The sequence below is a fragment of the Melopsittacus undulatus genome, chromosome 9 (assembly GCF_012275295.1).
Source record: "Melopsittacus undulatus isolate bMelUnd1 chromosome 9, bMelUnd1.mat.Z, whole genome shotgun sequence".
In the NCBI taxonomy this organism is placed as follows: Eukaryota; Metazoa; Chordata; class Aves; order Psittaciformes; family Psittaculidae; genus Melopsittacus; species Melopsittacus undulatus.
In genome coordinates this window covers 37,239,668-37,263,593 of record NC_047535.1, presented here as the reverse complement: position 1 = coordinate 37,263,593, position 23,926 = coordinate 37,239,668, and the positions used below count along the sequence as shown (strand labels likewise).

The 23,926-nt window shown below is 39.2% G+C and overlaps 1 protein-coding gene across 1 annotated transcript; it reads left to right on the top strand.

The window, feature by feature from the left end:
- Positions 1-1,790: 1,790 nt before the first annotated feature.
- RFT1 (RFT1 homolog) lies at positions 1,791-15,767 on the top strand. The gene is made up of 13 exons (XM_034066342.1): positions 1,791-2,360; positions 2,449-2,534; positions 2,970-3,086; positions 4,305-4,494; positions 5,087-5,188; positions 5,642-5,776; positions 6,692-6,770; positions 7,043-7,093; positions 8,559-8,689; positions 9,900-10,044; positions 11,086-11,191; positions 12,090-12,339; positions 13,225-15,767. The coding sequence occupies exons 1-13, from the start codon at positions 2,058-2,060 to the stop codon at positions 13,387-13,389; spliced, it is 1,860 nt and encodes a 619-aa protein (XP_033922233.1). The 5' UTR covers positions 1,791-2,057; the 3' UTR covers positions 13,390-15,767.
- Positions 15,768-23,926: the final 8,159 nt, after the last annotated feature.

The following is a 23,926-nucleotide window of genomic DNA, read 5'->3' as shown; positions in this document are numbered from 1 at the left end:
GAACACAGAAAAAAGAAAGTGGTACCTCAAAGGAGGACAAAATTGATATAGGGATGGGTTCTCTGCAGGAGCTTGAAGAAGTTTGGTTGGTTACCCAGCTTCTCTTAAGATCCTAATCAAGCAGGGCTCAGATACTCTCTGCCTGGTCTTGTGAACAGATGTTACATGTGATGTTTTAGTTCAACTGTAGCATTACTGTGAAAAATACAACTACTGAGCTGGAAGTGCCATGGTTTTGAAAGGAATGTTCTGTAATACAGAAAGGTACACTCTCTTCATATATTCTTGGTTTTAACTAGTAGTCTGAAATAGCCTGGACCTGCTGTACTGATTTACACTGAGCCTGAAGTCTTACCTGTTTGGGAAGACTGCAAGTCAGTGTATGAGTAAATTCAAGTCTGTTACAATTATCCTGTGTCTTTGCTATTTGAGGGTGTGCTTGTGGGGTTTTGTGTGTGGGGTGATTTTATTTGTGTGGGTTTTGTTTTCGTTTGGTTTATTTATTTTACACAAAATTGTGTAAGATTTCTTTTTCCTGCAGGGAGGATGCTTTACCCCAGGTTTCATTGTCTTTCTCCTTAACTCAAGGAAGACCTGGCCTGGACTGCTCTCAGATGGGATGGACTAAGCTAATCTGGGGTGGGCTACACTGGGCTAAAGTGAGCTGTACTGAATTAAAGTGGGCTGGACTGGACTAAACTGGAATGGACTAGGCTAAACCGGGCTGACCTTGCCTTCACTGGGCTGAAGTGGGCTGGACCTGTCTGAGCCTGGCTGCACAAGTCTCAAACGAGCTGAAGTGGGCTAAACTTGTAAGCTATACTGGCCTGGACAAAACTAAACTGTGCTGAATTGGCTAAAGTTGTCTGGGCTGAAGTTTACGTCAGTGCGCTGAAGTGGATTAAAGTGTTCTGAACTTGTCCAAAGTGGGCCAGATTGGGCCAGACTGTTCTGAATTGGGCCAGACTAGACTTAACTGGGCTAAAGTTTTCTGGGCTGAGCTGAACTGGGCCAAACTGGGCTAAAGTGGGTGGGGTGGGCCAAACTGGGCTGAACTGGGGTAAAGTGGGCCAAAGTGGGCTAGACTGGGCTGGACTGTTCTGAATTGGGCCAAACTAGGCTTAACTTGTGTAAAGGAGGCTGAGCTGGGCTATAATGGCCTGGGCAGAGCAGTGCTGGAGTGGTCTGAATTGTTGTAAACCCTGCTGAAGTGTGCTAAATTGTTCTGGAGAGGTCTGACTAGGGCTAAAGTGGGCTGGACTAGGCTAGGCTGGGCTAGCTAAAGTGGGCTGTACTGGTGTGATGTGGGCTAAAGTGGGGTGGGCTGGGCTAAATTAGTCTGGACAGGGCTAAAGCGGGTAAAATGGAGTGGGCTGGGCTGAACTGGAATGAATGTGCTAAAGTTGTGTGCGCTGTGCTACAGTGAGCTAAAGGGGCTGGGATGAGCTGGAATGGGGTAAAGAGGGCGAAAGTGGGCTGGGTTGGGCTTCTAAACAGGGCTGGAGTGGTGTGAAGTGGGCCAAACTGGGCTTAAGTGGGCCAAAGTGGACTAGACTAGGCTGGACTAGACAAAGTGGACTAACTAGGCCCAGTTAAGCCTACTTTGGCCCGATTCACAACAGTCCACCCTCGTCTAACCCACTTTGGCCCACTTTAGCCCAGTTCAGCACAGTTTGGCCCACTCAACCCAGTTTAGCCTAATTTGATTTAGTTTAGCCCAGCCCAGAAAACTTTAGTCCTATTCAGTCCAGTCTGGGCCCATTTAGACAAGATCCAATCTGCCCAGATCAGTTCAGGACACTGTAGACCAGTTTGGCCCAGTTTAGACCACTCCAGCCCAGATTGGCCCACTGGAGTGCTGAGCCGGGCCAGGCCGTTACATTTCTGTCCCTATCCATTGCAGGGGCTTTGGAACTAGATGATCTTAATGTCCTTTCCAACCCTAACTTTCTATGATTCTAAGACTGGTGTGCTTGTCCTCAGTTCAGAAAAGAATTAGGGCCACTTCCATGGGCATTCTTTCTTAAAAACCTCTGGAAAATAGCGTTTGTCAGTAAATGCCATTAATACGTTGTCACTTCTCATTATCAAGTGCGCAGCTTTTGCCTGGTTTCAGTGTCATACCTGCGTGCGGAGCATCAGAGCAGCCCGGGGTGCCGGGTTGTGCGGCATCGTTACCGCAGTCACACCGACAGCCGCCGGATGAGCTCCGCTTCCCCGCCCGGAGCCAGGGCGCTCCCAGCCGCGCTGACGTCTTCCCGGCGCGACGGCGTCGCCGTTCGGTGCGGGCGGGGCCGATGGGCTCGCAGGAGGTGCTCGGGCAGACCACCCGGCTGGCGTCCTCCAGCGCGGTGCTGCAGGTGCGGCCGGAGGCACCTTCCTCCTCCTCCTCCGGCCTCCTCAGCCCCCTTCTGCCCGCAGCTGTTTCCCGTGTGGCTTTCTCCGCAGGTCCTGTTCCGGGCGGTCACGTTCGCGCTGAACGCCTTCACTCTGCGCTACCTCTCCAGAGAGCTGATCGGTGTGGTTAACGTGAGGTGAGAGCAGCCGGGAGGGAGAGGCCTCAGGCAGTGTGGGGGGGGTGCTCTCGGACAGGGTTTGTGCAGGACCCCGTGGGCAGGGTCTCATAATGATTTGCACAGAGCTGTTTAATTTACTGTTGGGTGGTTTACAGTGTTTGATCGTTGACTGTCTCCCGACTTCTTTTTTCACCTCAAAGGTACTGCTGGCCTGTTTTCCATGTTAAATTATTAACTTGCTGAGGAAAAGCCACGTTAACTACTTTCCGTCCTTATTTTTTATGGTATGATGATGATTTACCTCATGTCACCATATTCTCTTGCATACCCGTTAGATTTGTCTGTCGGGCAGTCCTGTGTAAACACTGAGTGATGTTACTGCGTGAAAGATGTCAGAAGCAGTATCTACGGAAATCGTTTTCTCTCCTTGTTTTTCTTTCTCCCCTCCATTAGGCTCACTTTGCTGTATTCAACAGTTGTCTTCCTGGCAAGGGAGGCGTTTCGCAGAGCTTGTCTGAGTGGAAGTACAAAAAGAAACTGGACCAAAACAATTAATCTGTTGTGGCTGACGTAAGATACCTTAAAAATTTACTACTTTGGAATTTAGTTCTTGTCTGAAAGAAAATTAAGGGCAAGTGTTTATTTACTGAGGGAATTATTTCAGCACTGAGTGTGTAGTAGCCTCAGTCATGTTTCAGAACTGATGTAGGAAGTTGGTTAAATCTGTTAGTTTAGCATTTATGTACTTACCTCTTTTTGGAGCACATGGGAAGGTGCATCACCCAAGCTGTTATCAGGAGCTGTTCTGTCACTTACCCTGGAGATACTGTTGAGCACTGATACAGTTTAATGTCAGGGCAACATCAATGTCACTTTCAGGGATGGTTTAATACTGATATTTTCAATGTGTTGGATCTCTTCTTGTATTATAATCAGTTTCCTGATGTTTGACTGCCTTTCAAGTGGGTATTACATAGTGGAGTTAACAATGCCTGTGTGCACCTTTTTAAACTTTTCCTTGGAGAGATGTATAACTTAAAATGGAGATTAACTTTCTTGAAGGATCTGAAATACATCTTAGGAACATGATGTCAAATACTTCAGGGATCTGATAATGTGAGGGTCAAATAGATCCTGCCTCAATGATGTAAAACTCTGCCAGAAGCTTTGTCAACAAAACTTCCTGAAGCAGTGTCAACAGAAGGTGATCTATGCATGCACTCCTGTGCCTAGCTTGGCTTCTCAGCCACACTCACTAGTGGAAGTGGCTCCGAGCGACAGTCAATCATGCTGGAGTTGCATTCCTGAGGTGCAGGCATGCATTTTCTTGTCATGCTGTTGTCACTTTCTGGAGAACCAGTGATTTCTGGAAGAGTGTGACAAGCAGTTGGAATGGTGGCATCTTAGTATCTGTTACAGCAAGATCCAAGAAAGCTTGTCTGCCAAACCCCTGGTAACCACAGACCATCAAAAGTACAGTGTTTTGCAGGCTGATAAGGAGTCAGAATTATTTGGTCGTAGGAAATGAGAAATGCAGATAGGTGATTTTATGTTAGATTCTTAAGTAGAAAATAGATAAGTCAGAAAAGTATTTTCTGTGTTGTGCAAACAGTGCCTTAAGGATGTTTATGACACACACAGGGAAAAAAGGTGTTCTTGGTATAGTAACAGTAGAAATTATTCCTCTGGGCCTTTTAAAAAAATGATGGCTATATGTGACAATTTAATATTTTTTTTTTCCTGCTAAAGTAACATTTCTATTGATTTGTTTTTATGTTAACTTTTTAGAGTCCCTCTTGGTGTTTTTTGGTCTGTTTGCTTGGGCTTAGTCTGGCTACACTTGCTCGAAGTACCTGATCCTTCTGTGGTTCCTCATTATCAGGCTGGTGTAGTAGCATTTGGTCTTTCTGCAATTGTTGAACTTCTGGGAGAGCCATTCTGGGTTTTAGCACAAGCTCATTTGTTTGTGAGACTTAAGGTTAGTAAAGTACATGGAGTGTATGTTTGTATGTGTAATTATCTTTCTCTATTGAAAAGAAGGGATTGCTGAGCTAGATCTTTGTGTATTCGAGCATATGAAAAAAATAAACCCTGTGCATACTGCTTAGTACTGTATAACATAGTTGTAACAGGTATAAATTTGTAGCTGTTAAAGCAAGGGAGTTGATTTATTTAGAAACTATCACCTTAGTGATCATGGAATATTTAATTATGAGTTTTAATCGGAAGGAAAGGCACGTATCTTCCATGATTTCACATGTCAGTTGATTGTTGATACGAAATTGTGAAATAAAACAATTGAGAACACATTTGTCTCAAGCAAAATTTTCTACCTTATGTCCCATACAAAGGACTGAGAAAGTGCAATGGAGGAATTCTGAAATGCAAGAAAAGAAAATTTATACAGAAATTGCAATCTCAGATGGTTGACTCAGCAGAAACTGTGACAAAGTGATGCTGACTTTGAAAGTCTTCCTGCATAATTTCTCTGTGTGAAACTAATGTAATTTAAGTTTGTGCGTGTGGTTAAGTTGGCAGAAAATAACCCTTCTCTCTTTTCTTTCTTAAAGGTAATTGCTGAAAGCCTTTCAGTAGTGTCAAAATGCATTTTGACGGTTATTTTAGTAGTCCTTTATCCTCAATGGGGCCTCTACATTTTTTCCTTGGCTCAGGTAAGTTTCCTGTGTTTTCTTTTTCAGTGTTGGGTTAATGGTTGGACTCAATGATCTTCAAGATCCTTTGTTACAAAGGAAGATGCTATGATTCTATGAAGTAAGAGATGTTGACAATAGCTACTGTATCAACTTGATTTTTAACTGAGTGAATAATTGCTTTGAATTGGACTTTAAATAATAATTCTAAAAATGCTGAATAGAACATGAAAGTTATTAAAGGACTACGATAACCTATAAATTACAAAAAAACCCAAAGAAATCAAGATCAACAGCATTCTTGAGAAGAGTTAAATTTAAGTATAATTTGATGTTGACAGGAATAAGGACTACTTAATACATTTTTTTTTCTCACTGAATTCATAACTCTTAGGATGTAGTTCTAGCCTGTAATTCTACATTTGTAAGTTAATTTTATATTACTCTTTCTTCTCTCCTTCCCTGTCTTTCCAGCTTTTATATACCAGTGTGCTGGTACTGTGCTATGTTATTTATTTTGTGATGTTTTTGGGATCTCCTGAAGCAACAAAGAAGACATTTCCAGTTACTAGAATGAAAGCTTTATTGCCCAATTTGGTGGAAGATGAGGTAGGTTGCACAGCTTGAAGTCTGTCTTGAGAGAGCTTTGAAAATTAGTTGGAGATAGTGGAGTTGAGTGATTTGGGGGATATCTCTGCACTGTAAAAGATACGACTGATTAAGAAAAAAAAACCAAACCAAAACATAATTCTGTTTATAGTTTGTATTAATAATATCCTGGTCAGAAAAAGTTAGAAAACTTCACCTCTTTGTGCTTATGGGCTTGTGGCTGACTTCTCTCTTTGGAGCTTTGCACAAACCATTAAGTGGAGATAAAAAACGATCAGCATGTGGGAGAATGACCAGGTATCACACTGGATCAGAGGCAGGGTGGAAACCAGAATCAGTTTACCGTGGGGTTTGGTACATTGACTTTTGCACAGAAAAACCATGATGTTACACAGTATCCTGCAGATACTCAGATATCTCTGAAAAGAAAATGAGGCAAAGGAATGAAAAGGTGCAGGGAGGAAGATGACATTTGAAAAAGATTTACAGATGGGAAAGAGAAAGGTGCTTCTTGGTTACAGGACTTGTAGGGACTGTTTGAAGAGCAATAAACAAATTGATACCTACAATGAAGATGAAAGTTGTATTTGCATGCGTGTGGGGTTGGTTTTTTTCCTGTCTCTTAACTTTGATTAGTATTTTCTTTAGAAAACATGTTTGGGTACTTTATCTGCAGAACAGTGAGTTCCAGCAAGGGACAAAGTGTTTGTGAATCAGACTGATGTTGGTTCTTGAATTTAGCAATATCTTAGATCAATTGTTAGTAACTGACATTGTGGGTTTTCCTCTTCAGTACAGTCAGAGTTAGCCTACAGTGTTGTACTGGCTTTCTGGTTTCTGTTTCACTCTAGTGTCAATCATGTTTCAGTACTGTTTCATTTCAGTACCTGTTTGATTTCAGTACTTTTTTTGCAGACCTTTGTTAACTGGAAGGAAGCACGGTTGACTTGGAGTTTCTTCAAACAGTCCTTCCTGAAACAGATTTTGACAGAGGGTGAGGCTTCCTCTATAGTTGTGGTGGAGAAGGGCTAGTGAACAGTATTTACCAAAGTGCTATAAAGCTTGAGAAAGCTGAGGGCGGGGAGCAGTGGGAGTGGGCATGTAACTTTCAGAGGTTGTTGCCCGATGTTACCAACCTGAATGAAGTTTTTGAGGATTTTCTGAACTAGGACTTTGTCTCTTGAATACTTAATATTGGAAGTGCCAGAACAAGAACAAGTGGCTGAATGTTTCCCAATACTTAAGTTCTTTGTTTTGAACTTACAGGTGAACGATATGTGATGACTTTTTTGAATGTGTTAAATTTTGGAGATCAGGGTAAGTGTGATGGTATTGTGGAATAATTACATAGCTTTCTTAGTCCCTGCTCTTCAGGTGGTTCTGAAAATGACTGAAAGTATTTGAAGATAACTTGAAAATCTGGGACAATTTCAAAGCCTTTGTGACTTTGAGATACATGTCAGAGAATGATTGATACAGACATAGAAAAGAATTTAAGATCCTAGACTTAAATTTTATTTTTATATTGGACCAGAACTTTCCAATTGGATGTGTGGTAACGTGTATCTTGTTTCTTAAAAAAAGAACCCGAAAGAAAACCAACAAACCCCAAAAGAAAAACCAACCTCAAAACTCCCTGAAAACACCACCAACAAAAATAATCCACCAACACCCACCCCACCACCCAACTTCATTAGTATCTGATTGTGTTATAGTTGTCTGTCTTTGGTTTTTGTAAGTCCGTTTTCCTGATGTTTTCTGTCTTCCATTTGAATCTGTGTTAGCTGTTATATCAAGGATGCATTGCCTCTCAAAATTGACTTATGTTCTGTAAAGGAAATCAGTGTGGCTACAGAGTAACGTCTGGCAATAGCCATTCAGATGACTGATTTGGCAGCATGTCTGGTCTTTGCAGCTCAGGGAAGGAAACTAGGTGTAGTTGCTGGCCACAGTTAGAAGTTGCTTGGCTAGTCTGAATTACTTTCAGTTGCTGGCAGTAGTATGTTCCCTTATAAATACTGAATAGATGTGCTTGCCACCAGTAACTGTGGCTGCTTCTGATCCTCCTCACCTGCAGAGCACTTGAGGTGCCTCTTACTTGAAGAGTCTTTAAAAGAGCAATACGTACAAAATGCCTGTGCTCTCAGAATGTTGAGGAGCATAGGTCCAAGTCCTGTCAGAAATCAACCAGAACCATATTCTATTATTTTGCTGTGAACATGTGAAGCACTTACCCATATGCCTGACTTTGTATGCACTGGATTGTGTGTGTATGGGCACACACATAGATGCCTTAAGAGGTTTGTAGCAATGTTTTGCTGGGGGTGGAAGTGCTGGGAAAATGTCATGCAGGCTTGCTCTTCCACTGGAGTGAAAGTAAAATGAAAGAACCTCACCCTAAAACTAGGTATGTTCCTCTTTGCTTGTATCAGTAAATCCTTGCATTTCTGTTTGCATTCAGTGAAATTCATTAGGATCTTTTAACTTCCTCTAGAGTGAAAATTTTAAATGTGGCTTGGTGCTGTTACTAGATTCCCATTTCTGTGGTTGATGCTTTTGTCCCAGCTTTGCCATCTCTGAGCAAACCTTGTCATTTTGAGCTGTGGTTGCTGTGACAGAATTTTTAGGGAACACTGCTTTAATGTTGTGCGAAATTCCTTTTCTCTTTGATCTGTGGAAATGGTAAATTAGAATTCATGTTGCTGTTAAAGACTTGGAATTAAAATGTGTCTGAAAATATCACAGGTTGCTGCTATGTTGTTTTTTGTTTGTTTTTTTAAAGGCGTATATGATATCGTGAATAATCTCGGTTCACTGGTGGCCAGGTTTATCTTTCTGCCTATTGAGGAGAGTTTTTATGTCTTTTTTGCCAAAGTGCTAGAAAGAGGGAAGAATGTAAAGGATCAAAAAAAGGTATGTTTAATTTCAGATTAAATTCAGATGTGTTAACTGCTCAATTTTTGTTATTGGTAAGTTACATCACAGAAATGTGACTGACAGAACTATGTTTAAATTTGAGTATAAAGGCTGTTAAAATTGAAAAGTTGAAGTGGAGAACAAAACTGTTGAGTGAGGCTGGACCAAAAAGCCAAGAAAATAGGTAAAGTGGTAATGAAATGGAAATGAAGGTATACAGTGGCATAGTACTGCCTTGTACTATCAATGATGTTAACATCAGCTACTCCAAAGGGTGTGATATAAACCCTACTGTACCCTGTATTTCCAGATATACTTAGGCAGTTATTTTAAACCATGAAAGCAGGCTATTTCTATTAAATAAAAGCTGTTTGAAAATATTTACTTAAAAACATAAGTAGCTGTTCAGTAATAAACAGTAATGCTTCCAGAGAGTGCAGTTTTGGAAAGAAAGTAATTGTCTTTTTCTTGAGCTTTTGAATTGTATGTGGGGTATCAATGGTTAAATTAACAAGAGCTTTGTTCCACAGAATACTTTTTGTGTATGGTTTAGGTGTGAAATTCTTCATCAGTCTTGAAGGTCAGCCTGGGCTTTTGTCTGATGCTGTGACAAGTTTTTGCAGGAATCCTGTTTCTTGTACATCAGCATGCAGCTAAAACAAATTCCATGCTACAGGGCATTGGTGGGCTAAGTGTACATATATGTATTTTTATACATAGTGCATCAGATATGTATAACTGGCAAAATTATGATGTTTTTCTTTTATGTAGTGAAATTACAAGAACTACAAGGATGCTTCTTGTAATGATGTAGTAGAACTGACAAGTTACTTGTTCTGGTGTGGCAAATCCTGTAGTCTCATGTGGCAATGAAAATCTGACCCTCTGCTGACTCAGACTTTGGGCAGGTGCTGTGCTGTTCTTTGCTGTTTACTAACTATTAAGCATCTGCAAGTTCTGTTTCCTTGAACACACATGTTAAAGGCTAATATTTGTGTAAATATGTAACCTGTAAAACCTAGAATGGAATAATAAATACAGTTAATGCTACATGTATGGATAATTCAGTAACAAAAGGTAAGTTTCACACCTTTATATACAATGCAGACTGCTTTGTTTTTTCTTTTTCTTGTGAAGTAGATCTTCTGTGTGAAAGTAACTGATCATGTTCATTCTGATCCATGTAATGGATGACAATTTTTTTCAGGATGATGTTGCCATGGCTGCAAATGTATTAGAATCACTGTTAAAACTTGTGCTTCTGACTGGCCTTACCATCACCGTTTTTGGCTATGCCTATTCTCAGCTGGCTCTGGACATTTATGGAGGCTCAATGCTCAGTTCTGGAACCGGTAAGGATTTATAGATCTGGCAGAAGAGTACTGCACTTTTAAAGACTGCAGCTATTGTGATTTCTTGAGTCAATAAGATTTTTTTGTCTGTAAAACTCCTGTTGAAATCAGTGACTTGGCTTGTCTGAATCCAGAACTCTTGCCTTTGTAGCAGTCCCTTTAATATGGAGTCACATCAACTAAAATATACCGAGGAGCTCCAAGTAAGTGCGATCAGGTTTGGGGCTCTACCTTCCTGCAGTTTCACACTGTTGTAAAAGAACATTTCAAAGGATTATTTGACTGCTCCATGATGTAGAATTGCTAACTCCCAGCTGTTTAAACCAACAATGACAGGCCTCCCCAGAAAACCATACAACAAATTGAAACCAGAGTATTCACAGTTTGGGCAGTTGTTCTTTAAAACTGAAATAGGAGAAGTCTTAGTAATATGAACTGCATTGCTGCCATCAAGAAGGACCGTTCAGGGATGCACACTATCCTGTTAAAAAGCGTGGGATTTTTTTCCCCAATATTAGAATTTCTAAAGTACAAGAAAAAGTTGAAGGTCTGAATGGGTGGTTTTTAAATTGTGCATAAATTATTTTTGACCTATAAAAATATGAAGAACATTTTCCATCTAACACAGTTCTGAATGTATTGAACAGCTTTTGTTTTTCATACTGTTATGTTCAAAGTACACTTTGTATTGCTTTTATTAGCTCAGAATGACTGTGGGATGAATTTCCACAAATTTCTGTACAATGCAGGATTTGGGTTATGATAAATATTTTTAATTTGAAAATCTCTTTTAATAAAATCCTTTTTTTGGATGGGTATCTTTTCTGTTACTGTAATAACTGCTGTTCTTGGGTGTTTGGTGTCTTATTTGTTTTTTTTGTCTTCTTGTCAAAATACCCAGACAGGAAACTTGTTGAAATGAATTCACATTTCTGTTATCAGTGATAACATTGCAACTTTTATCTCTTAGTATCAATGAGTGTAAAAAACAATGTGGTTTTATAAAAGAAGTAGTACTTATTATTCTAATGTGTTTCTTAGGTCCAAATCTCCTCCGATGTTACTCATTATATGTCCTATTTCTTGCTGTCAATGGAGTAACAGAATGTTTTACGTTTGCTTTGATGTGTAAAGAAGAGGTGGACAGGTAGGAAATAGTGTCCGCAGAATGTTCTTGTAATTAATCTGCTTGGAGTTCAGTTTGTAAACAGCAGTTCTGGGGGGTTATGTGCATGGAAGTGCTTCGTTTCCAAAGAGCAAATTTCTTTCTGCAGTCACTTTAAGAAGTGACTGTGTTTCAAGCTTCAAGCTATGTTCCTTGTCTCCAGAGACAGGTACAACAGATAGGCAACCAAACATGCACTACTTGAGGTTTTTACATGCTTGTATTTGTTGATAAACATCAATCTTAAAAATTTATTTGTACTGAATTTAGAGAGATTGGGGCACTTGAAACCAGCATAAAAACTGGCCTTCACAGTGCTTTCCATACAGCTTTTATTGCTTATGGAATATCTGTCCCTTACAAGGCTTTTCAAATTACTTTCAATGAGGTTTGCTTTCCACAGTCTAAGTAGTATCTTTTTAGACTTAGCAGTGCTGCTTTCATGAGCTTTTTGAAGTGTGAACTTGTTTCAGAGCCATTGTTTGGAGCAGGAACCAAATAAAGTGTTGTCTTGTTGAACATGAATTTTCTTCAATGCATACCTAAAATAAAATAGCAAAAGTGCACAGGTTTTTACGTGACTCATCAGTTACTAAATTTGGCTTTATGAAATGAGTACACAGCTGATTAATAAACCAGAATTTCCTTCACATAATACACTTCTTTATTTAATGTGTTTGATGTATTTTCCAGTCTTTCAGTGAATTTTTTAATTAACATCTTGGTTCTCAAATTTATCTTTTTCCATTAGAAAATGGGAAGAGAATTTCAGTTCCTTGTTTTAGAAAATAAATTGTAGTATTTCTTCAAAGATAAAGTTCATAAATCAATATTGTAACTGTACAGACTGATAAACTGGTTCTTTTCCCCCCCTTCCCAGGTACAATTTTGTTATGCTGGCCTTGTCTTTCACATTTCTGTGCATCTCTTATTTCTTGACTCACTGGCACGGCAGTGTGGGCTTTATTCTTGCCAACTGCTTTAACATGGGTATCCGAATAGCTCACAGCATCCACTATATCTATGATTACTTCAAAGAAAGCACTCACAGACCTCTGATGGGCTTGCTTCCCTCCCCATTTTTGGTGCTCATTTATATCATAAGTGGAGTGATCACTGGTTTCTCAGAGGTAAGCATCTTTCTTGAATTTTTCTTTCACTGTGAAAATTAATGTTGAATGACTTTTGTGACCCTAGGCAGAGAAATACCATTAGCAAAGAAATACCATTGACTTATGAGGATAGACTGGAAGATTTTGGCACAGGCAAGGCAAGATACAATATTAAGACATTTTATCTTTGATACGAAGTTCTCTCTGCCACCTGTAGAAAGCATATCTGACAAGTACAAGTACAATGTAACACATTTCTGCTGTCTGTAGATAGATCTATGTCCTTAGTTCTTAATAATTGAAGTTTTGCAGTAGCACAAACTGTTATTAAACATTCTGTAATAACAGAGTGGTAGAGGAAAAGCAACCAAAACAAGAACAGAAACAATAATTGCAAAGAGCACATTTATCATGTTCAGTCAAAGATGGTAATTGCACAGGCTAATTATTAGGGAGATGGTAGCATTGCAGTGTGCAAAAAATGTGACCATTCTGCCTTAGAAAGGAGAGCTTTGTATTTTGGAATGGGAGATTTCCAGTTTTCCTAGAAAATAGCCCAATGTGTTGCTGCAAAGTGACAGACTTTTGTGACAGCACTAGCAGAGTTTTCCTAATATCTAAATTAACATATTTCTGCAGGCCAAGTAATAGCTAATGTCTACATTTACCAGATAGCTTCTGAATGCTCATTTTTTTGCTGACAGAAAGTTCTTGATAAAGCAAATATTTTGTCTGCTAAAAGTGACTTATTGGAGGATCAGCACATATGGCAAAACCGTGCTCAGCTTCATGGTTGATGTTAGCATGGTCAAGAGAAGTGTTGGATCTTATTTTTTATTGAGACAGTATATCTATCTTGTGCTGACTAGTTTTCCCTGCAATTGCTTGTTTCCTTTGTTGTAGGTGTTCTTCTGCTGCGATAAGGGTTGGATGGCAAGGCTGATTCACATCAGCATGGGTGCTCTGTGCTTTGCCGCAACCATCGTTACTATGTTCTACACTGAGACCAAGCTGATCCACTTTGTCAGAAGCCAGTTCCTCTCCCGATATATGAAGAAAGGAACATGAAATGCTTGTGTGCATAACAGTTCTTGTATGTGCTTGCAGTAAAGGGCTGTATTTTTTCCGTAAGATCAGTATGTGTCGTGGGTTCTGCAGAGAGATTGAGTTGTTGGTGTTCTGAAGTGTAAAGCAGTGTGAAGGGAGTTCTGATGTTTACAACTAAATGAATGGGATACACAGCATGTGTCCATGCTAGCTGTGGAAGATCAGTTCATTGAGCAGATTATTTATTTATGAGGGTGTTAATTAACTTGTCAGAAACAGCTGAAAGACAAAAGGGATTTTGAGCAATGTTTGACAGAAGGTGTTAAGTACAGTCATACGTTGAAGTTCCAGGAGGCTGATCATAAATCTTCTTACTTTCACCCCATTGTTTCTTGGTTTGTCTGAGATTCGAAATGCCAGTACAATTTACCTCAATAAAAAATTTGTCTTGTCTGTGGAATTGGATGTTAAATATATTTAATAGCAATTGATTTCAAGGATTTAAGCATATTGAAACTTCCATTATTGGATAGAAAATGCTCTTTTTGTTGCAGCCAGTTTTCCTCATGTCTTGTTCCTTTGTTCAAACTTAACCTTTCTATTGATTTTTGTTTTTCTTAATTGTTGAAAATCTGGACATTCTGAAGTTGCAAAATCAGATGTTAGGATGTTGGGTTAGATTTACTACTGGTGTGTTTTCTTGCTGGTCTAAAATCTGAATTTGGCAGTTTCAAACTGTACAAGTGGCATGTTTATAATGATCAGCATCCCCTCTGCAGTGTTTAGATGGACCAAAAAATGTTCAAGCTATGAAAAAGTGTGTGCTCAGACATGTACAGTTGAAATCTTTTAGTTTAGTTCTGTAGCACCTCTGCAGATGCTCAGACTTCTTAAAAACCCACTTCACTTTAATAGCATTGTGGAGTTCATCCTGGTAACAATAGTTCCCAGTATGAAATGCTTTCTAGTATCAATGTCTTTGATCGGGTACTGTTAGAAAGATTTCCTAAACTCTGATCATTTCCACTTGGAAATCACCAGATTGATTGATGAGTTGGTGTTTTACCAGCTTACCCCAGAGAAGCCCAAGTGCAACAGTGGAAGGAAAGGTGTGCCTCCTCTGCTAATGGTGGTGTCTCCATTGCTTGCCTGAAAGGTACTAGAGACTTGCTGATTCTTCTGAAGTTGTTATGAAATCTGTTAAATCAAAATAAAGTCTGTCTTATTCTCTCTCATGAAATGAATTTGGTAGTTCTTTGCCTTTAAATTTTTCTGAGTTGTCTTGCATTTCTATCAGCTATGGAGTACAGCTCCATATATTGCAGGGGGTTGAAACTTCTATATAATAAATTGCCATTGCATACAGTTTATTTCCTTTATTGACTTGTTTACAATTCCATAAAAAAAAACCCCAAGGCAGTTGAACTTCTGAACTGTTTTTAGGTCTGTCTTTTTTGCCTGACTCTGGGGCTTTACCTTGGGAATATCTCAATCTGTACAATGCATTTTAATAATTACTTGGAGTGAGAAGTTTTATGTAGCTCTCGCTTCAAGTGCTTTGGAGAATGAAGAACTTGTATAAAATGAGCTTGAGTAATGCTGCCTTGTCTAGTGTTAGAATGCCAGCTGTGCAGTGATATTATTTTTGCTAGTGTTATCATAAGTATGATGATGTGAGATCTCACTGTTCCAATAGTGAGCTGTTTAGTCTCATAAATCTTTCTTAATGTAAATGCTTTGTATGTGTTTAAAGAGAAGTTACATTTTTAAACTAATTCATTTTATTTCATATGGGAAAGTCTTATAATTATCTCTTGCATCTCAACAAGTTAATGGAATTTCATATGAATCAGGAAGACATTTAAGGTGGCTTAATTTTTGCGTATTTGCAAATTAAGGATACATTCCTCTTTTAAACTTCAACTGTAAGCAGTTCAGTGGTGGTTGGCTGGGTTTTGTGTTGGGCTTTATTTGATTTTAGTATGTTTTATGAGGCAGGAATTATAGACCTATGAAGATGTCTCCTGGTTTCTTATTTATCTGCGTGATCCTTAATGTGAAAGCTGTTAATTGCTTTATTTCTAAAACAGCAAACTGTCAAACTCAGGGACAAAGTTGAGATTGAGCTTGACCAAATTTCCCTTTTGATTACAGTTCTGTCAGGTGTGCTGTCAGAGGCACAATGGGATGCTTGTCTGTATATTTCGTGAAGCTGTTTTGCAATATTCTGAAATCATTTAGTTCAAACCAAAAGGGAATTAAAGTGCTTTCTTTGGAGAAAAACTTATTATTTCATATGTAGTGATGTGTTTTTTCTAATAGTTGGATGAATGACATTCAAATAACTGTAAGCTGGTTATATGTTAGGGTAGCACCAAATAAAATTTAGTTCCCTTACATTCTGTTTTTGTCTTGAGCCTTATTGGGGTGTTAGTTATCTTTGGTACAGTCGATGCTTAAATTTGGTTGCATTTTCTAGGATCATTTATGTATAAATTCATTTGTCTATCTGGAAACTGACACGTCATTTCCTAATAGGTACGTATTTGGTGAGAAGTGTTAACATTACAGTCACTTTTTTCCCTTGTGTTCTTGCCAAAATATATGTTTGTATGGATTTGGGATGGCCAAGTTTGTTAGCTTGCTTTTAAGCAATGCCTTCTGATAAAACCTGTTTTATGCTAGGAGTAAGCCTGATACTTAATTAACTGAATTACACTGCACCTGGTTGTGCTAGCGTTAGATACCAAGGAGCCAGTTGCTTACTGTTGTTCTCTAGTGTTGTAAATATTTTATTTGTAAAAAAACAAGGGCAGGGGGGAGCATGTGCATATCTCTTTTGGGTTTTTTTTTAAGGGGAAGAAATTGGGAATTAAAGCTTTACCTTAATGGTTCATCTGCTTTCATAGGCATGAAAGGCAATAGATGTAAGCTTGAATGTTGACCATAGTCTAGCATCCATAAAAGGTGTTGACTGATGGAGTTCAGATGGAGGATGTCCTGAGTGTGAGTACCTTGAGCTCAGCTGGCTTCTGGAGAGTGCTTGGATCTGAACTTTAAAATTCTTTTTGCAGATGTTGTATTTCTTGTGGTTTGAACATCATAGTTTTTGTGGTTTAATTACTCTTATTTTAATATGGATGAGAGAGGACTGGAGTCTATGAACCATATCAGTCCATCAATAGATCTGCTGAGATGCAATGATTTTGTTCGGCACAAAATACATAACTCATTTGCATTCTGATAGCGCTATGTAAATGTATTTCTTTTTCATTGTAAGCTTAAAATGAAGTTTGAGGCTCTCCACATTTGAGGTACAGCTGGGCCATGGAAGCTAAGCACACAGCATGCTCAAAAGCATTACCAGCTGGGGGATCTGAAAAATCAGTGATAGGAAATGCTTATCTCTGTTACATTTTGTATTACCTCAACAGAAAGATGGTGGTTCTCTTCAGTTAATGGATCTGAACTGTGGTTCATGCACTACCTTGCTGTGGTCTGGTAGGAGGAACTCACCTAGCTCAATGGGATGTCGGTAACTGCACACTGCTGTAGTTAGTGTTGGTCACAGAATCTGATGAGTCTGCACTTTCTTGTGCAGCTGGTTTAGGGTGATGGCTTTTCCTGCTGTAATTGTGGGACAAAGTAAAACAACACTGGTTTTCTGTATTGTTTTGTCAGACCTCTGGTTTGATTGTGGGAAGCAAGCATCTGATGGTGTTGATTTGCTAGGTAGGTTTTGTGATTCACAGATTGGAAGTAAGTCATGCTGAACACAGACCTAAGTTTTATGCCATCTCATTGAACTGAGAAAATGGAAAGGAATATAACCAAGAGGACAAGTGTGTTATATAAGTGACCCATTTCAGAAGACTGAAATAATTAAAGCTGTGTCAAAAAGAAGAAGAAATTAAGAGCAGTCCTTAAACACAGTTAAGATGTATGAGTAGTTCCAATGTCCAGTAAATAAGAATCTTGTTCTGGTTTTTATACCACACTTTGGTGAGACAGCTTCAAAAAGGGAAGATCATAACAGAGCTTGGGAGAAGAATGCAGAGTTTTGCCTGTAACTTTCTTGAAGGCAGGAATATTTCAGACTCAATTCCTTCATGTCTCCTCCTTGGAAAGGGAGGAGTGTGGAAAGTGCCCTGGTGCTGTCCCATAACATTCCAGCTTACCCTTGCACTGAGTGGCGTATTATTTGGGCCAAGTCCATGTGTGGTAATTCAGAACAAGGTTTAGACACTGTCAGTTGCGCTTTACTATCTAATTCTGGACTTAGAAGTTTGTGTTCAAGGTGGAAAGGTGTTCATGTGGTCACAGCAAAGAAAAAGAAAACACTATTTTAAAAATACCTTGGGCAGGTATTTAAATTCCTCAGTTGCACAAATCATCTGGTGCTGAAGTCAAGTCTGGAAAAGAAAGAATCAAAGCCAGGAGGTGTTAAGCAAATATGTTTTTCCAATAAAAAATGCATTCTGTCACCTGAACTGAAATATATTGTGTAATGCTAGTTCCCTGGTAACAACAATTTATGAAGGGTTCTGACTGGTTGGTTGGATATTTTTTTCCCCTGCAGCTGTGAATTAGGTGGAAAAATACTGCAGCTGAACATAACATTGTTTTGTCACTAGAAAATTCACTGCTGGCATTGAATTCAGCCTGGAAAAGTAAAGAGGTCATGACACAACATCTGTTTTGTGGAGAGCATAGTTATTACCACCAGTAATACTGCAAACACTGGAGTGGAAAAAATAACTCCAGAGCAGAGATGCCTTTTTGACCATTGTTCTACGGATTGTGGTAGCTGGATTTCCCCTAGATGTATGTTTGGGAGGTAAGTTTGAACAAATACGCTGCTCAAACATAGGGTGGAGCTGTTTCCTTGTGATAGAATTTCCACCTCATGATCTTCGCAAGTCTTTTTTTTTTCCCTTACCATGTTTTCAGTTTTGCCAGTGTTTTTACAGGCAGTGTTCTGGAGACATGTGACTGAGGCTTCTTAAACGCCTGTAATGATTTACATTTGCTCTTAGATTTCATTTTTAGTTAATAAAGTCCATATGAGGGATTTCACCCTGTGCTTAGCTTTGGTTAATCCCCCTCACCCTGCTGCTAATCTGAACTGACTTTGATTCCTGTACCTGCTTCCTTGCGCTGGTTGTAACTGTGATAACTTCTTAACCTCTTCCTTGGGGTGATAGCCTTTGTCTGTCAGAGACGAGGGAGTTCTTTGGGGGTTTTCATTTCTTTGGATTGTATCACAATATGGATTTGTTCCTTTGCACTGTTGATTTTTACAGGCAAATCATTCAAATAATTAGGAAAAACTTGTATTAGCTTGTATGTTTAAAGCACTGACATTATTGAGCACATGCTTTACCTGTTTGGATCCTTTTTCATATCTTCTTCTAAAGCCAGACAAAGATTGTTCTGGCCTCAAAGCTGTGATCCTGCAAAACAAGATGTGCTAGTGACTACTTGGGGCTGCCAGGGCTTTTCCTATTTCTGTTAATCTTGATATGCCTGTCAGAGTTCAAGGAATGTCTGGATGACATTCTAAGTCATATGGTTTAGTCTTAGGTAGTACTTGAGGAGCAAGGAGTTGGATTTTGATCTGTGTGGGTCCCTTCCAACTGTGATTCTCTGAACTGTGCTGCAATGACAGCATGGGGAATTCTTCCTGCACTGATGCCTCTGAGTGGCCCATATTTTATAGGAATAATTTGGCCAGAAAAATAGTAACTTCCCCTGGTAGATCAGATCACTGACAGGCCAGCGTGTGTATCCAGACAGCTGATAGCACTTCCATTCTTCCCAATGATACTACTTTTTTAGCTATGCCAGCTACTCAAAATGCCACCACTTGCTAAGGTTTTCAAACAAAGATGTTAAAGCTTGTGCTCCAACAAAACAATTGAACAGGTGTTTTTCCTGGAATGACAATGATTGTCTGCCTGTCCTGGTCTCCAGTGTCATTTCCAGGTAATCCAGACTCCCTGAAGAAGCCTGCCATGTGCATTCTCATTTTTACTATGGCTTCTTTGGAGCAATGAGTTTTCATTTGTAAACAGGGCAAAAGTTCTTTTGTCACCCACTGGAATTTGGAGGCTGTCATGCCTGCTGCAGGGTCAGAGTCATTCGCTTCTTAATATGACTAGTAACTCGCATTTGTTCTCTGTAGCCCTGATACATTAGAGGACTTGTGGAACATATTAAGGGTGTTTTCCTGTGGATAGTTTGCTGATGGTTTTTTTCATTTAAAACTACTATAAATACTAAGAAGTCACACATGGAGTGTCACAAGCTGGTTAATCAGCTCTAGGCACTATCAACAGCTGCTGACAGTCTGCTGTTCCCTGTGGATTACATGCTCTGGATTGTGCTTAAAACTTCAGACTGTCTACCCCAAATCAATCCACATTAAAACTGTTTTTGAGAAGAAACGTGAAGAATACCTTCCTTTTAAAAATCTCGACATGATGCAGCAAATAAGGAAGTTCTGGTCCTGCAAACAGAGGAGTTGATGGGGAACAAGCTGTTCATTTTTTATGCCTACTAGTGTCTGCTGACATTCACAATGATGCTGCTGTGTTTGGTTTTAACAGAAATGTTATCTCTACCTGGTGAGAGAATCCAAATGATGCTCTTAATTTTTTTGCTAAAACAATCAGAATTGAGACTAGTTTTCCTTTCATTGCTGTCATTTGTCGTTTCCTGTAGCATGCTGCTTCTCTTATTCCTTATTTTCCTCCTGCTTTGTTTAATAGAAATCTAAGTTATGCTTGCCAAAATATATCCTCCTGTAGTATAGCTGGGAGCTTGTGACTCAAAGAATAGCTGAAATAAATTCCCTAAGCAATCCAATTTTGGTGTAAGTTGTCAGGTCTTGGAGCAGTTGCTAAGACAGTTTCCTATACCTGTCCTTTGGTAAGGAGTAGAGGTCAGCATTTTGTAGAGGCTGTTTTTTCTGTTCTTGATGTGGGTGAATGTAAATCACATGGGACTTCAGCAGATCCAGTCCCTCTTAACATTGATAAAGAATTTGATATAAAATGATAAGATCATTATCAGGGAACTTGATCTATAACAAGAAATTCTCTATCATTAAAAGTGTAAGATACATAAATTTTAAGTATTTCTGTTTCATTTCAGGATGTTGTTTCCCGTATTTTTAATAACAATTTTATATTGTACTTTTTAGGGCACATTTGCTGGGGGCAGGAAGTGTTCTGACATCATTGGAGGGCAGGAAGTGTTCTGACATCCTTTAACTCTGAAGTTAAGAGAAATGTTTCACAATGACGGTATTGGCACCTGTGGCTCTCTGGGCTACTGACCCTTCTGAAAGCATCACTCTATCATGTTTCTGTACTTTGGAGTAATGATTTGAAATATGGATGCAGTGTTCCCAGGGGAGAGTCAGAGACTACAGTTGTAGTCAGCCTCTAGAAATGTGCTAAAAAAAGCCCTTCTTGTGCCTGGTTTGCTTTAACTTTGCAGTTGCTTTCCCCAGGTGCTGACTTGCAGAGCTTTAAACTCTTACCATTCTTGCTGTAGTCCACCTCATCAATCTTTCCATTAGCTGGTTTATTTGCAAGTCTCAACTGTTAATGTCAAAGCTGTCCCATAAACTGCATGTGTCCTGTGATTTAACTGGGCAATAGCCAGATGTTCAGAAGGTAAAATTCACTTCCTGTGTGTAGCAGATAGTCTGAAATGATACTTAACCCTGAGAAAAACTCATCACTTACAAAACAAACTCTGGCAAATCTTTGTGGTAACAAAGGTTTCTTTATTCTCAGGTTTTACAAATACTTGAGGTATTGAGTAGGCATCTTCTATCCATTTGTTTAAAAGAAATCATCTTCCCCACCCCATAAGGTCACAGCCAGTGAAAAATTCCTGTCTTACATTCAGTTCTGCACCAGTAAAGTTAACTCACCAATCCCAACCCTGTAGAGGTAAATAAGAAATCTGCAGTGTGATTTCACTTTTTCAGCCCTGTTATATCATGTATTAGTCAGAGTCCATTTACTTCATTAGTTTACTTTGTAAAGCAATTACATAACTGTTACCACAATAGGACTGGAATGGTGTATTACATTTACTGAAATAACTTGGCAATTAATTTCAAATGATCTCTGTGCAGTAATCTCCCTACATAAAATAGAATTATTCAAATGTCTATGAACATTTTACGTGCAGTACTGGAGTGAGTTAGATCAATCAAAAATTAATTGCATCCAAGGCATCAGTATAGCCTTTTGGGATCAGCTGAATACCAGTATGTCACAATAAAGTCATAATAATTGATGTAGCATTGAATCGTGCCTTTGCTTGTCACTTATAATGGCAATTTTATTAGCCGAGCAGGCTGGGTGGAAAAACGGAAAGAAAAGAGAAATGAAAGGAAGTTAAATACCAGCTACTATCCATTAACTTTGATTTAATTCTGTGCTTATGTGTTTTATCATCCTGACACTTTCTGTATGCTTAGAATAGCTTGTCCTTGTTTTGCACAATTGCACTTTCACTCTACTTTGTATTTATATGTGTAGAGAGGAAAGGAGTATGTGGCTTAATATTCAATGCACGTTGTCAACCCGAAACATTTCTCCTGAACTTTGGTTTGATGGCTTGGGCATTCAACATGGAAAGCTTCTCTCCTGGTAAGTATTTGGTTTCTCTAAGGCTTTTTTCCTTTCTGAAGGTTGACTCTTGGGTGATATATGTCATAGAAGTAGGGTGTGGAGACTAAAATATGCAATCATTTATATTTTCCCTGATGAAGAGCTGAACTGATGGTCATCAGGTATAAAAAGACAGTTATAAAAGAAGGATTTTGATCTTAGGTGAATTTTTCTTTCACGCATTTGAGACCCTTTTTTAACATATCACCGCTTCTGTCTTCAGGATGTTGGCTTCATTTCCTGCTCTTGTTTCTTCTAAAAGTCTGTGGTTTTTACTGCCTTGTTTGGCTACACATCTACCCTTTTGTGTTGCTTCCACAAGTGCAGGTTTGGCTTCTTAAAGGCCTAGTTTTGGACTTTGCATGCAATGCATGCTGGCTTTCCTAGAAGTGTTTTTCTCCCTCCTACCTGTTAGGTAGCTAATAAATTTTTGACTGGCATCAAATGATTTGGTCAGTAGGTTAAGAGATGTGTTTCTGCTATCCTAGACCACATCCAGGATCTTGAAAGATGGAGGAGGTGCTTCAGCAGGAGGCTGTCATGATCTTGTGCTGCATTGCTAGGGTTTGAAAAGCAAGTCTTCTTTCCCCAAAATGGACAAGAGGGCAATAAGACAGGAAAAGAGCAGTTAGGAAGCTATCAAAGAAATGCTTTATCAGCCAGCATTTGCTCAGTAGACTTTGTGTTCTTGATTTCCCTTTGCTTCTTCCAGGATTGTGTGCTCTTAGTCACATTTTGTATGGAGATATATATATATACACACACTTAGGCTTGTGTTTGAAACCTTGCTGCTGCCTGTGTGTGCTGCAGTTGGGAGAGTTGTGTGTGCTTGTCTGAGCGAGTCTTGCACTGTATAGAAAATACATGTCCTGTTTCTTCTGAAATTCAGAAATGCAGCCCTTTTGCAGCCATCTTCTGAAGGGGAATGAGAAGGCAAGCAGGGATGATAAGCTGCAAAAAAGAACAATAAACCCATGCTGTTTCCTTGGGTGAGGGGGAGGTGGGTGGAAGCGCTTGTTTTGTCTTATTTTATAGCAGAGGAATCTGAAAACAGATGTTGAAAATAGTTAAACACACTGAGCTTGTAAAGCCATAGCTAGATATTCAGATGGGAAAAACGTTCAAATACAAGATGGAAATCCAGATTTAGAAAAACAGTTTCTGAACTGTCAAGGTTCATCAGTAATGGAAGAAAGTGATATAAGAAGATAGAAGACATGTTGGTGCCTGAGAGCTGGCAAATGGAGTACTGGGGATTACTGTAAGACTAGAGGAAGTCTCTTAAGTCCATGCAATGTGACTTTTTCCCCTTGAGTTTGTCTGTGTTGCAAAATGCTGTTTTATCTCACTCCCTTTTTTTCTTCATCTATCCAGTCTTTTCATTGCTTCATCTTACAGCTGAATTCTTAAAAGTAGGAACAGACTCAAATCTGCAAAGCTGTCGTGCTTGTGGATAGGCATGAAAAGTGAATTTTCACTCTGAGTGAGTCTCAAATTCAGCTTCTTAACAGTGAAAGTTTGAAGACAAATGTGAAAGTTTTTGGAGTCTCTGCACAAGAACTGCTCAGATCCTGATAGTTATATTTAAAACTAAAAGCACCTGAATTTTAGCAGTGAAACTGTTATGAACTCTGAAAGTATCAGCATTATTGGAGGACAAAATCAAGACAGTAAGTGGAAGGGTGATTTAAGTATAAGAATGGTCTCCTATTGCAGCGTATGAGTGACTTTGCAACTAGAGCAACTAGAACTTGACAGCTGATCTGGGCATCTCGTCGCTACAGAGTTGACAATATTACAGTTACCAGAAAAGTAGGGAAAGCTTTGAAAATTTAACAACTGCAGCCTTTTCAGGGCTGGAATAT